The 13607-nt window shown below is 38.6% G+C and overlaps 1 protein-coding gene across 6 annotated transcripts in view; it reads left to right on the top strand.

Moving 5' to 3' along the window:
* Nucleotides 1–13607, top strand: part of RGS7 (regulator of G protein signaling 7) — a 476419-nt gene that overhangs the window by 387891 nt on the left and 74921 nt on the right. For all 6 annotated transcript variants that reach the window (XM_066235224.1, XM_066235205.1, XM_066235210.1 and 3 more), the window contains 3 exons: nt 6522–6586; nt 7368–7444; nt 7550–7631. In XM_066235224.1, coding sequence (XP_066091321.1) covers nt 6522–6586; nt 7368–7444; nt 7550–7631 — 224 coding nt within the window. The remainder of the gene's footprint in view (nt 1–6521; nt 6587–7367; nt 7445–7549; nt 7632–13607) is intronic.

The following is a 13607-nucleotide window of genomic DNA, read 5'->3' as shown; positions in this document are numbered from 1 at the left end:
GGTCTCTGTTGCCAGGAAACAGACTGTTCTATTTTATTAAAGTCTACTTTATGTAGAGGGGGCTGGCGAACCAAGATTCTGCAAACCAGTTTTTGTTTTGGGAAACAGGAGGGGTGAAAAAATGAGAGATGGAAACTTCGAGAGGGACATGGAGGTGGACCACTGTAATCTTGTTCTCTACTGGTAGAGGGAGCCATTGTACTCTTTCAGTCTAACCTGGTTAAAATAAAAAATGGTAGTTTTATAAAGATTTTAATAATCTTAAGGGGACAAGAAGGTCTCTGTAGAGTGATTGCATGAAGCATCAAAGTATTCTAGTTCATGACATGCCTTGCCTTAGCCAAGTCACTTTTAAAAAGCAGCTTTTTCTACCCTACCGGCTGCTTCCCTGAGTACCGCCATCAACCTCCAGTGCACTTGAGATGTTTAGGTCACCATCCAGCAGAGCTGGGACTGCCATAAGGGGTGTTCTACACTCAAGTTTCAAAATCACCACATGACTCATGTCAGACTGCTATTGAGAGGTCATTAGGATATCAACCATGACATGTTGTTTTCTTTTTCTTTTTAATTTCACTTCTAGTGAGAGAGATAGAGATAGAGATAGAGAGAGAGAGAGAGAGAGAGAGAGAGAGAGCGCAACAGACTGGAAGGAAGAGAGATGAGAAGCATCAATTCTTCATTGTGACACCTTAGTTGTTCATTGATTGCTTTCTCATATGAGCCTTGACCGGGGGGCTCCAGCCAAGCCAGCGGCCATGGGGTCATATCTACAATCCCATGCTCAAACCAGTGACTCTGTGCTCAAGCTGGTGAGTCCACACTCAAGCCAGTGACCTCAGGGTTTCGAACCTGGGTCCTCAGCTTCCCAGGCTGCACTCTATCCACTGCACCACCACCTGGTCTGGCTGTCGTCTTGTTTTCTATTATTATTATTATGAAAAACTGTGCTATCCATGCTCACTCTTTTACAATCTATTTGCATCCTTTAAGTCACATCATATCATACTTCTCACATCCCTCAGTAGTTCCCATGACACTAGGAGCCACACCTCAGCCCATTGCCAGAGGTCCCAATTCTCCTGTGACCAGCGCCCGGCACACTAACATCATCACCCCACCCTCCTCTCAGGCTCTGGCAACCCTATCGGTCTTCTGATCCTGGACTTCCCCTTATACACACCCTGCTGGTGTCCTGCACAGGGTAGTCCTTCTTGCTGTACCCTGCTGCCTGCTCTCTTTCCCTAGGTCTCTAGAGCTGGTTCGTTCTCCCAATTTAGGTCTCAACTCCAACTTTACCTCTGCAGTGGGGTCATTTTGAGTCCTATCATCTAAAGTTAGCTTTGCCCATCTCTCCCCTCCTCTGCTTCTCCTCTCCTCCCCCTATCTCTCTCTCACAGCCTGGTTCTTAACTGTGTGGGTTTTAGTGTCAAATGTGACTTTAGTGACTTTAACACTAGCTTCAACCAAGAATTTCTTCATCTCACTCAACCTATGTTGCCTCATCTGAAAAATGGGAAAATTAATAGCACTTGCTTGTTAGTGTGGGCATGGAGCTTAAACAAGGTAATGCATATGGAATGCTTTCATAATTCCTGGCCCTTGCAAAGCTTTCAATAAATATCAGATGTTGTTGTTACATTATTTATAGCACTATTCATTGTCTGTCGCACTCTAGACCAGTACAGTGCAAGCTAAGAGCAGTGACGGTCCACTGGGTTCATCACTGTGTCCCTGGGGCTTAGAGAAAGCTTGGTACATGGTGGGCAGTCAGTGAACATACCCATATATAACTGTCTCATTTTTTTTGTTATAGTTTCTCCCCTTAAACGCAGAGATTCTATTCTTTTACATGAACTAGAATACTTTGATGCTTCATGCAATCACTCTACAGAGACCTTCTTGTTCCCTTAAGATTATTAAAATCTTTATAAAACTACCATTTTTTATTTTAACCATGTTAGACTGAAAGAGTACAATGGCTCCCTCTACCGGTAGAGAACACCTACCGGTAGTGGTCCACCTCCAGGCTCCTGACCATCACCTTGTAGAAAGGAGGTTGAAAACTCTCACTCCTCTGTCATCTCCAGGCCATCTTTGCTTTGAATTCCCCTAGAATGTAGCCTTCTGGAGGGAAGAGTTGTCATCTGTTTTGTTCACAGGTATACTCCCATCACTTAGGTCACAGCCTAGATTCTAGGCATTTAGTAAAGATTTATTGAATGAATAAATAAATGAATTTTTAAAAAGAATACTTTTCTATCTCTTTCTGCCCTGATCCCCCTGAAAGCTGGGGGCCACTGTTAATAGAAAATATTGATCACTTACTTAGTTGTGTGCAGGGTTTCAGTATTGAGATGATAAAGAAATTATGAGAATGAAAATAATGATTGCAGAACAAACCTGAAAACAAAAAATATCATGTAATAGTATCAAGTTGCCTGCTATAAATAAAACTAGTCATATGTTTAAATAAAATTTATATTTAAGGATTGTTGCTGCAATATAAATTTTATATTTAAGGTCAACAGCTGGGTCAGAAAACCTAGGATTATCAGCATCTTTCTCCAGCTCACCTTCACCACTATAGTGGTCTCACTCCAAAGTGAATGAGCAAATTCCAAAGGAAACCAGAAATGAAAAGGGTAGCCATGGCCTCAGCTAGTTGGCTAAGTGGATAGAACATTGGCCCAGCGTGTGGATGTCCTGGATTTGATTCCCAGTCAGGACCATCTGCTTCTCTACCCCTCTCCCTCTCCTCCCCCTCCCTTTCTTTCTCTTTCTATCTCTCTCTCTTCCCCTCCCACAGCCATGGGTTTATTGGTTCAAGGACATTGGCCTGGGCACTGAAGATGGCATTGTGGAGACTCTGCCTCATGTGCTAAAAATAGATTGGTTGGGAGCGTGGCCCCAGATGGGTAGAGCATTGGCCCCAGACTGGGGTTGCCAGGTGGATCCCAGTCAGGGAGCATGTGAAAATATGTCTCTCTATCTCCCCTCTCCTCACTTGGAAAAAGAATTAAAAAAGAAAAAATAAAAGGGTACCCACAATGGTAACATCCCTCCTTTTTGGAGTATCTGGCCTATAGTGGAATAGTTTCAACAAATTTAGATTTTTAAAAAAGATTATACAAAGACAAAGTCTTCTTGCTTTAATTTCCCAAGACAACAGTTTTCTCTACATTCCCTCCAATGATTCTGATAAAATTAGGTTCCCAATGGAATGTAAATAATATAATTAATTTAAAACATATAAAAAAGTCTAGGTACTATATAATGAAAAAGACAGGGGAGTGAAGAGTGAAGATATGTTGATTTTGTCATCATTTATAAAGGAAAGTGTTAGGGTTTAAAAGTCAAGAAATATATATATATATATATATATATATATATATATATATATATATAAACACTTATTTAAATATAAGAATGGCCACTAAAGGAACATAAGTTTTATTACTTGTAAATTATTAAAGTAGAAATTAAAGAAAATGTATTCCTTGTAGCAAAAGGGTAACAAAGGAATTTCAATCACACAAAGAAAGAGAAAAAGAGATGAGAAAAGGAATACCAAATATAACTGTTACAGTGATAAATATAAATATTGAAATTCATCCATAAAAAGAACATTTTTAGATCATAAATAAGATCAAACGATATCTCTCTGCAAGAAAGAAAAGGAAAAAAAACTGTCTCTTTCAGTTCTAATAAATGGTGAGGCAAATATAATACAAGTAGGAAATGAAATTAGGGGTTATAATAGAGATCAAGAGAAAAATAATCCAAGATAAAAAGTATTAAATGGAGCCAAATTTGTGAAGCGGGAAAAATCCATAGAAATCTTTACATTAAATTCTAGGATATTGAAACTGTTAGGAGTATAAGCAAAGAAATAGAGAAACATAATAAAAATGGACTTCAAAACTTTAAACCACGCTTTTGTGTTTTAACTGTTACTTGAGGTGAACATTCCCATTAATAAATTGGGACTCTGAGTTGCTAAGTGACTAACAAGATGGTGGCCACTGCTTGAGTTTTCATTCAGGGTCAGGGGAAAAAAGTAACCCACAAAGCAAACTCTAAAAGATTAAAGAGTAGAGTTGCATTATGACAATATGTGATACATTTGTGTTACTTTGGTTGTACGTTGGGTATATTTTAAATATTTATTTGGCAATTGTAGTTTAGTCTTGATGAATGATATGTACAGCTTGTCCATATTTAGATATTGGGATCTGAGCGATTTTTTACACCGACCTCTGTGAAACAACTCTGTACACTTTTGTCATGAACATCAGTTTTTATGTAACAGACTACTCCACCTTATAAAGCTTTATAAAATTGAATGGAAAAAAACTAACATCAGCTTCACTTTCTATTTAATTAGAGATGTGGTCCAGAAACTTGATTTTTCATCTCTAATTCTAAGTCTGTGATCTTACTACATAGCTATTTTAGCCAGAATAGTACTAGAGGTTCTCAATCTTTCTTTCTTTCCCTTAGTGACATAGTCGCCTACTAAATTATTTGTTGTTGTTCTTTTTATTGCCCCTCCAAGTGCTTTTTATTGCCCCTCCTGTGTCTAGACTAGTAGAAATCACTTTAGTCAATTTGACTTCTAAATAACTCCTATTCATTTATTTATTTACTCTTTCACACATTCCACAAATACATGGGAAACAAGTACTATATACATGGTACGCCCGGTCCACACCTTCTTAATAGTTTCTAGGGAATTAAGGAAACTGTGTTAGAAAACAGTTAGCTATAGTAAAAGATGCATAACTTCCTAGTGTCATCTAAAAAAATTACCCTTTCTTCGCTTTTATTCAGTAGTTTACTTAACAAGTTTAGAAATGTATTTTCCAAAAAGGATCTTCAATTGAAATGCACAAAGATTAAATGACCAGAATCAATAAAACTGGTGGAGGCTGATGCAAGAGGACATAAGAAGGTGAACGGACTGATGGAACCCTTAGCTGGGGCTGGAAATTTGATTAAAGGTAATTCTGCAGGAAAGTTGAAATTATTTAATTAGGTATTTAAGTAGTTTCAATTGTTTTCTCATGAAAAGACACCTCAGGGATATTTCACATATGCTCCGATCTGTCTTACCACCTGCTGAAAATGCTGTAGGGATTTTTAAGATCACAATGGCCTCTACAGTAGGAAGCAGTCAGGATATTAACACATGATGTCATTTTTGTTTTCAAAATTTGACTTTCACTATTTTGAAAAACTAGTAATGGTGGAAATAAGTAATTTTCAAAAATTAGTATTAGTAGAAAATACAATTTCCATGGCAAGTTGTAGAAAGATGTGTTCTAAAGCTGTATCTTTGATTCTTAGTGTTGGCAGGAATGTTAGCACCATCACATGGTTGGCTCTCCTTAGCCTTGACCTTCATATAGGAAAGTTTAGAAGGCAGACTGGGAACAAATAGCATAAGTGTTTGCAGTGATCCAAGATTTTCAGTGTAGGGTATTTCTTCAGTGATACCAGCTAGACTTTATTACCAGAAACAGTGGATAGTACAGCTTCGTTCAGAAAATGATGGTATTTATAAAGCATCCCTCAGAGCTAGCCTTAGGAAAGGAGAAGTTGATAGCCCTCCTCCAGTGGGTTTGTTCAGTATCTAGACTAGATAGAGCATATACATTGAATTTCATAAGGATCAAATTTTATGTATTATGGAAAAGTGGTAAAAATATTCTGATAATTGGAACTGTACTGGAGGGCTGTGAATGTCTTGATGTTATTATAAGAGTCACTGTTATTCCTGAAATAACTGCTTGGTGGCAAAACTATTGTTCCGTCCTTTCTCTATCTGTCATCCATTCCTTAAATCTGCTGACCAGATGGACTTTCTCTGGCAGCTGAGACAACACAGGCTTCAAACAAATGTAATTAATAAGGAGTTGTATTGCAGGTAGATAAGATGTTATACTCTCTTCTCTTCTAGTGACAAAATGATTAATGATTAGCCCTTAAGAAATGACATAAAGAAGATGCCAAGAAGTCTTCAGTTTACATTAACAGATTTTTTTTCAGTTGAATAGAATGCAGGCATGATTGAATGTGCCAACAGTGATTCCCTTTTCATGCAAGTCCTTTTTACAAAATGGTGCTATTTGTACATCTAGATATTCAAGTTCATTTGATGTCTTATTAAAAAGCTTTATCTTTTCCCCCTCAGGTATGTGTGTGTGTGTGTGTGTGTGTGTGTGTGTAAGCTATAATTGTGACAAATACTTAATAAACAGTAAAGAAATGATTACCATGTTTCTAAACATGTTTTTTTTTATAAACATCATAGAAACCACTACATTTAAATTTCAGTGATGATGTTAACACATTATTTGTTTTTGTCCAAAAAAAGGTTAATAAAGGAAATTACAACTTCACCTTGGGGGAAAAAGTGACAAAGACCAATATGTTTTGATCTGTAATGCCATATTTTTACTTTTAGTGCCTACATGTTAATAAGCAGGCAGAAAATGATTGATTTCTTTTCCTTTCAGCGGTTTACCTCTGCAAGAGAACAATGCAGAACAAGGCAAGGCTGGAGCTTGCTGACTATGAAGCGGTGAGTCCTAAGAACGTTCTGCAAAGAACGTCATAAAATGAACAAAAATGAGGCCCCTGGTCATTTCTGGGCACTCTGTTAACTTCATCCATTTGTAAGGGTCAGATTTTCAAGGGATCAGGCAGTATAAGGCTAAGTAAATCCTGACTTGCTTACTTTCCCTAACTTTCATTGAAGACAATGAAATTCTAAATTACGTAGACTCAGAGAAGAATGGGGAAGCATATCTTATTTGCAAAAATTAACTTTTGTAAAACTTTAGATACATAGTGAAGATGTCCAAACTTAGAGGATCAAAGAGCATTTATTCAGGGAAAGTGTTTTTTCCAAACTTTCAAATGCATCAGCATCAGCATATACAATTAATCTGATGAAATCTGTTCAGGAAATTGCTTTTTATCGAATTTGAAACACTGTCTTGAAATAAGTACTAAGAACCAGATACACAGATTCAGTCAGAGCAGAAACCAGGAAGTGGGCATAGGAAAGTCTTGAGCAGTGTTTTTTTATACAAGATAACTTTAGTATTTTGGATTTTGCACTGTGTTCTTTACAATGACTCATAGAAATAAATATTTGCAATTGGTCTCCCTGATTTTCCCTATGACCGTTAATGCTAGGATTAGCTGCATTTAGCAAGCATGACTTATCATTGAGACCAGAGGACATTTACTACTGTAGAAATCCCATATTTGTGTTCTTGACAAATATGAGTGGTAAATAAACTTGGAGGGGTAGTGAAGATGAACCTCAGCATGTCTTCACCTGTGTCTGTTTTCAGGAGAGCCTGGCCAGGCTGCAGAGAGCATTTGCCCGGAAGTGGGAGTTCATTTTCATGCAGGCAGAAGCACAAGCAAAGTGAGTCCTTGTGAGTCTTCTGGAAGATTTGTTCAAGCTGTGGCTTTTGTTCAGAGAGGCACTACAGTTAACCCTTCTAATCATTCTGTGTTTCCATGTTGACAGAGTGGACAAGAAGAGAGACAAGATTGAAAGGAAGATCCTGGACAGCCAGGAGAGGGCATTCTGGGACGTGCATAGGCCTGTGGTAAGCGCATGCACCAACATGATCCTCAATGGATAGTCTTGTCCTTTGATGGATGCCCTGAGAAAGAGAAAGAAGTCTGTGGTAAATTAGTTCAGTCTACCACAAAGTCTTGGCAAATTAGTTAAGAAAAGATTGCCACTTTTGTGTAAGATGACCAGAGTTCAACAATGAAATATTAAATTTATAAAACTGCATGTGTGCACCATGACATCACTTGCTTACTCACTCTTGGCATTTGAGTTGCTTGATATTATTAAACACTTGAAGAAAGAGGACAACAAGAAAGGCATTTTGTTTGGCTTACCATTTACAGTTTTCTGAATTTGTAACAAAAGCATAAGTCAAAATTTTGTTCCCTAATTTTTTAAAAGTTATTAACAACCGGCTTTGGATGTCACCTTTCATGGACAAACATTTTAGACGGCTCAGATGCAGATCAGCTTGGACTTTCAGTAATGTAACTTGGACCTACATATAATAACTTAGCTGTTTTTCTTAAACAGTAATGTTAAACCATGTGTCTTAGTGTAAGAAATAATGAATGTCCTTTTGTAAGATCAGAAGACTTTGTAAGGCATTAAACAATGCTCAGGAGCAATCATAAGAAAGCATGTCTAATCGCATCTATTTCTATTTTGATGCAGTGTTGTTGTCATCTGTACACATCATTAGAGGATGATACTTATATAAGTTTTATACAAATAAATAGCAGGTTTAAATAACTGGTTCACAACATCAGACAAATCCAGATTGGTGAGAAAACCTTAAAATTGTCCTCTCAACTATCTTCAGGTTCTGAGAAAAATAGGGCAGTCTTCCAAAAATTTGTTTGTTTGTGTATAACGTGTGTGTGTGTGTGTGTGTGTGTGTGTTTCAATTTCAAATAGCAGTGCAGTTGTTAAATTCTCTGTTGAGTTTTTCTCTCTTTTGAATTTGCAAAAGATTAGAAGTGAGACTTAACTGGCTTTCCTACTCAAAATTCAGATTGAGTTTTTACTGCAAACAGTAAAAAGGGATTATGAGGTCACATGCATAAGTATTGCAAAGATATGAAATACGATTTTGCTTGTTTGTTTGTTTGTTTTAAGCAATCAGTAGAATCTGGTCCATACACTGTCTCCATGTGTATCCACTTTATGCCCCTGGACCTCTGGTGGGTCATCTCTTGCCTTATTCAGCTTTGATGACCTCAGTTTTCCTGTGAACTCAAAAGAATTCACTGCCCGTCAGGTCCCCTACACTGCCCACATCCACTTCATAGCAAACACTCGTGTTCTCAGAGCATGTACAGTAACTCCTCACCTGACATCCGCAATAGGTTCTACATGAGTAAGTGAAACAATGTATAACCAAGGCAACTTTACCAGAGCCTAATTGATATAAATAAGAGTTAAAATCCTAAGATGTCTATCAGCATCATAACGAAATACATTGAGGGGAACAATATAATTTGAGAACCTGCTGTAAAATGATGCCATCTCAATACACTCCTCTGCTCCACTGGTGAAAGAATTAAGGAGAAAAAAATCCCTCCCTGGTACCGACAACAGCATAGTGATGAGCAGAGGCAGGGCACTATGGTGCAGATAGAAGAAGGCAAAGGTGGGGTAAATGGTGACTGAAAGAGATTTGACTTTGAGTGGTGAACACTCAATACAATATACAGATGATGTATTATAGAATTGTACACTTGATACCTATATAATTTTATTAAACAATGTCACCCCAATAAATTCAATAAATTATTTTTTAATGGAATTACAGTAGAAAATCAGAAAGGATATATTTAAACTGAACAGCACCATCAATCAACTGGATCTAATTAATGCATTCAGAGGGGTAAGATGTAGAAACACTGGCCATCTTTTGAGCAGGATGAACAGAATAATGAGGGTAAAAGGCTGGGATGGGGAAAGGTGGTAAAAAGAAAGTGAGAATATCTGAGAAAGTAGACTTAGGACAGAGAAGCTAGATATGATTATTCATCTATTTTCAAGTATATAAGTAGCTGTCATTGGAAAAGAACTAGCATTATCCTACTTTGTTTTGGATAAAAAGACGTAGATTTTGTCTGAATGAACAATATCTTCATCCTTTCATTTATCCAATGAACGGCACCACAGAACAGGAGAGCTCTGTTTTCTGAAAAGTGCAGGGTTGTCACATAAGGGCCCCTCTCCTGGGCCAGTGTGTGGACCTTTCTCCACACCTAAGATTCAGTGCTCCTCATTAGGAGAAGGTACAGTTGCAGAGTTATTGATTAAAGGATTTTGGGCTGAAATCTGAGAGCTTTGTCTTCCAAGCACCTTCATGAAAATAGTCTGTAATTCTTTTATACCCACTCCAACTTTAAATTTAGTATATTACAAATTCTAGATGATGGTAAACTCATTGGAAGTAAAAGGAACAAAGAGAAAAAAAAGCTTGAGCTCGAGGAATAACTTCTTGTTCTGTTAACAACAGTGAAGGCTGCTCCTCGATGGAACATTTCTCATGATCAAAGTCTGTTCTTTTTACCTGTGAAATCCATACCTGATTCTCTTTAGCCGATAAAGTTATATTCAGTAAGACTAAAGTGAGATTTTCACACATGAAAGCAATCCTCTTAATCGTCTCTACCCCATTTAGCTTCAAACACAGAGATATGACATTTCTCCAAAGAAACGCCAGGATGACGGTTAGACACATTCCCACAGAGATTATGACTGAATTCATTTACTATGTACCATCATGAGCATGGATTTTCATAGATTTTTTCATTTTTAAATAGATAACGTGCTTTAACATTTGATGTACATGAAGTGACTGATTCCTTTTCTTGTCAATTCAAAAATGGAATCAGCTTGCACAAGTAATCCTGTTTTCTGGCTGTTGTTGTGAGGACTGGTGTTAAATGTTCAAATCATCTTTATTATTGACCTCCTCAGTTCAAATATTAGCAATGTTGATAGTTTTTATGTTAATTTGGATGAAGGAATCGAATCTGACTTTGGAGAGAGTGCTATCATAAAAATAATACAATTTTTGGCCCTGGCCGGTTGGCTCAGTGGTAGAGTGTCGGCCTGGCGTGCGGGGGACCCAGGTTCGATTCCCGGCCAGGGCACATAGGAGAAGCGCCCATTTGCTTCTCCACCCCCCCCCCTTCCTCTCTGTCTCTCTCTTCCCCTCCTGCAGCCAAGGCTCCATTGGAGCAAAGATGGCCCGGGCGCTGGGGATGGCTCCTTGGCCTCTGCCCCAGGCGCTAGAGTGGCTCTGGTCGTGGCAGAGCCTCGCCCCCTGGTGGGCGAGCCGGGTGGATCCCTGTCGGGTTCATGCGGGAGTCTGTCTGCCAGCTTCAGAAAAATACAAAAAAAAAAAAAATAATAATAATAATAATACAATTTTTTCTATAGCTATTTTATGTTGATAACATGTTTAATTATCTTGAAGAAAAAAATTTTCTCTATTAAGTCTGTATTCTACCATAGTAATTTCTGATAAGACTATTCTTTAATTGTAACATGCGTAAGAGGAAAGAGATTTAGTATTTTGTTCTGAGAAAATCAGATCTAGAAATTCTTAAAACAAGCAAATAGTTATATGATCTTATTTATTATTATTTTTTATAATAATTTTATTTTTTTAATGGGGCAACATCAATAAATCAGGATTCATATATTCAAAGATAACAAGTCCAGGTTATCTTGTCACTCAATTATGTTGCATACCCATCACCCAAAGTCATATTGTCCTCTGTCACCTTCTATCTAGTTTTCTTTGTGCCCGTCCCCCTCCCCCTTTTGCTCTCCCTCTCCCCCCCTCCCCCCGTAACCACCACACTCTTATCAATGTCTCTTAGTTTCACTTTTATGTCCCACCTACATATGGAATAATGCAGTTCCTGGTTTTTTCTGATTTACTTATTTCACTTCGTATAATGTTATCAGATCTTATTTATATGATGTCCTACATTTTATCTTTTCATTTTCAAAACTGTTTAAAATGTGCTAGGAAAGATTATGTGACTATGTGGTTCCCCTCAGCAACCCTCCCAACTGCTTCATATTTCATCATAACGACAAAGGTAATTACAGACAATAGAACTTAAAATTGTGGCCTAAAGTTGATCTTCTTCTTCATCAAATCTGAAGTTTCTGAAAAGTGGTACTTGAAACAGCAAAACTCCCCTGGAATCCTTGAGACAGAATGGTTGTTTATGTATCTTAGAGACAGGAAAGTTGGGTCGATATTGAGGATTTCTTCTTTGTTTGGTTGGTTCTTTAGTTTCTTTTGATTATGAGAGAGGAGAGGGAGGCCCTCCTGTGTCAGTGGGTGCCAGCTGCTTCCTCCCCACAGAGCAGTGGCAGCATCTGGAGAACCAGTGCCTCTACCTTCCCAATGTTGGGAAGGACAGTGGAGGTACATAGAATTATCTCCCACAGAGCACTCTCAGTTCTTAGCACTTTATATAAATTATCTCAACCATCCACACAACCAACACAGGCAGTATTGTTATTTTCTCTTTACAGACAAAGGTTCTCAGGCATAGAACACTTATGTTGCACATGGGAGATGCCCAGAGAAAAATGAGGAACTGCCATGGGTAACTTAAAATTCAGGATTAAATGCCATCTTAATAGGAAAAAGGAAGAGGGATGTTGGTCTTTTGAGGGAAAATAAATGATTTTCAGGAAAGATGAATAGGCCTTTAGAAGAATAGATAGGAGATAGGATACTTTTTTGGCAGTTTGTTTAGGTGTGGTGACTTCTAGTCCCTTCTCCTACGGTGTATGGTCAGTAGTCATGGCCACCATCACTGCCGCCTGGCCCATGCAGGTTTACATTTCATTAAGACAGATGGTAATGAAACAACAGAGCCAAGAACTGGTGGGCCATCATCTTTATTCTAGCTTGCACCTGGCGGGCAAGAAATACACACAGTGGGAAAACACTTCCTTTTCCATTCAGGGCTCCCAAAGCCACTGACTTATCCAAGTTTCCTAGAATCAAAGTTTTCTACCTCACCAGCTTTATTCACCTCTGTTCCCCATCTCCTTCTCTCTGCACAAACTCTGCACAAACTGGCTTCTCCTTCACCACTCCGCCATCTTGGCTGTTTCTTCTCTCCTCCACATGGCCTTTCTGTGCTCTCTCCTCTAATGCTAATCTCAGGAACCAAGAGAGAGCAAGCTCCTGGTCTGCCCCATTTTATAGTGTAGAAATAAAAACCTTTAATCCAATATACAAACAAGGAAGTCTCTGATACAGTCACATAGGGAGGGAAAGGCTTAGTCTTAAAACTAAGCCTTAGGCTATAACAACCCAGTCTGCTTACAGCCTTTCCCCCATACCCAATGCAAACTATAAGCGAGCAAACCTATATATTATATTTACAAACTTATTGGACCAACATTCCACACCTTTTGCTCACTTCACAATCTAGAGCACAGGTATTCCTGCACAAGAAAAATAGGCACATTACACAAATTACAACAACATGACATATCATACACTTTCAACAATTACAAAGGTACATTTCACCAGTCTCTGAGCACTTTGCCAAAAGTGCAAAATGTCATCGGCCTTCTTTCTAGCCATGGGAAAAGCTTCTGGGGCAGGGGAAGGGCCTCCAGCAAAGGTTCCCCCCACCCCCATCAGGGTATTTCACATTGTCCAAAACCCATAAGTCCATCCAACAAAGGAGCCAGTGCTCACTTCGGTTGTAGTCCAGGAATCAGTCCAAGTACATGGGGCCTCAACCACCCCCCTCATTCCTGCCATCTTGGCAGGTCTTACACTGTCCCAAGGAGGAGCATGTGGCAATGGCAGTCAGCATTTCCATCTCTGGTCCAGAGAGCATGATGGAATCCACCCCTATGTCCCAAAATCACAGACCTACCAGGGGCCTACGCCTGGTACTCCTTGCTGCTGGGTTCTCACCTTCTGGAGACTATGGATTGAAACTCCAGCCCGATTCTCCTCATCCTCCAAAGAGGA

Source organism: Saccopteryx bilineata, chromosome 1 (assembly GCF_036850765.1).
Source record: "Saccopteryx bilineata isolate mSacBil1 chromosome 1, mSacBil1_pri_phased_curated, whole genome shotgun sequence".
Lineage (NCBI taxonomy): Eukaryota > Metazoa > Chordata > Mammalia > Chiroptera > Emballonuridae > Saccopteryx > Saccopteryx bilineata.
This window is presented reverse-complemented; position numbering and strand designations above follow the sequence as displayed.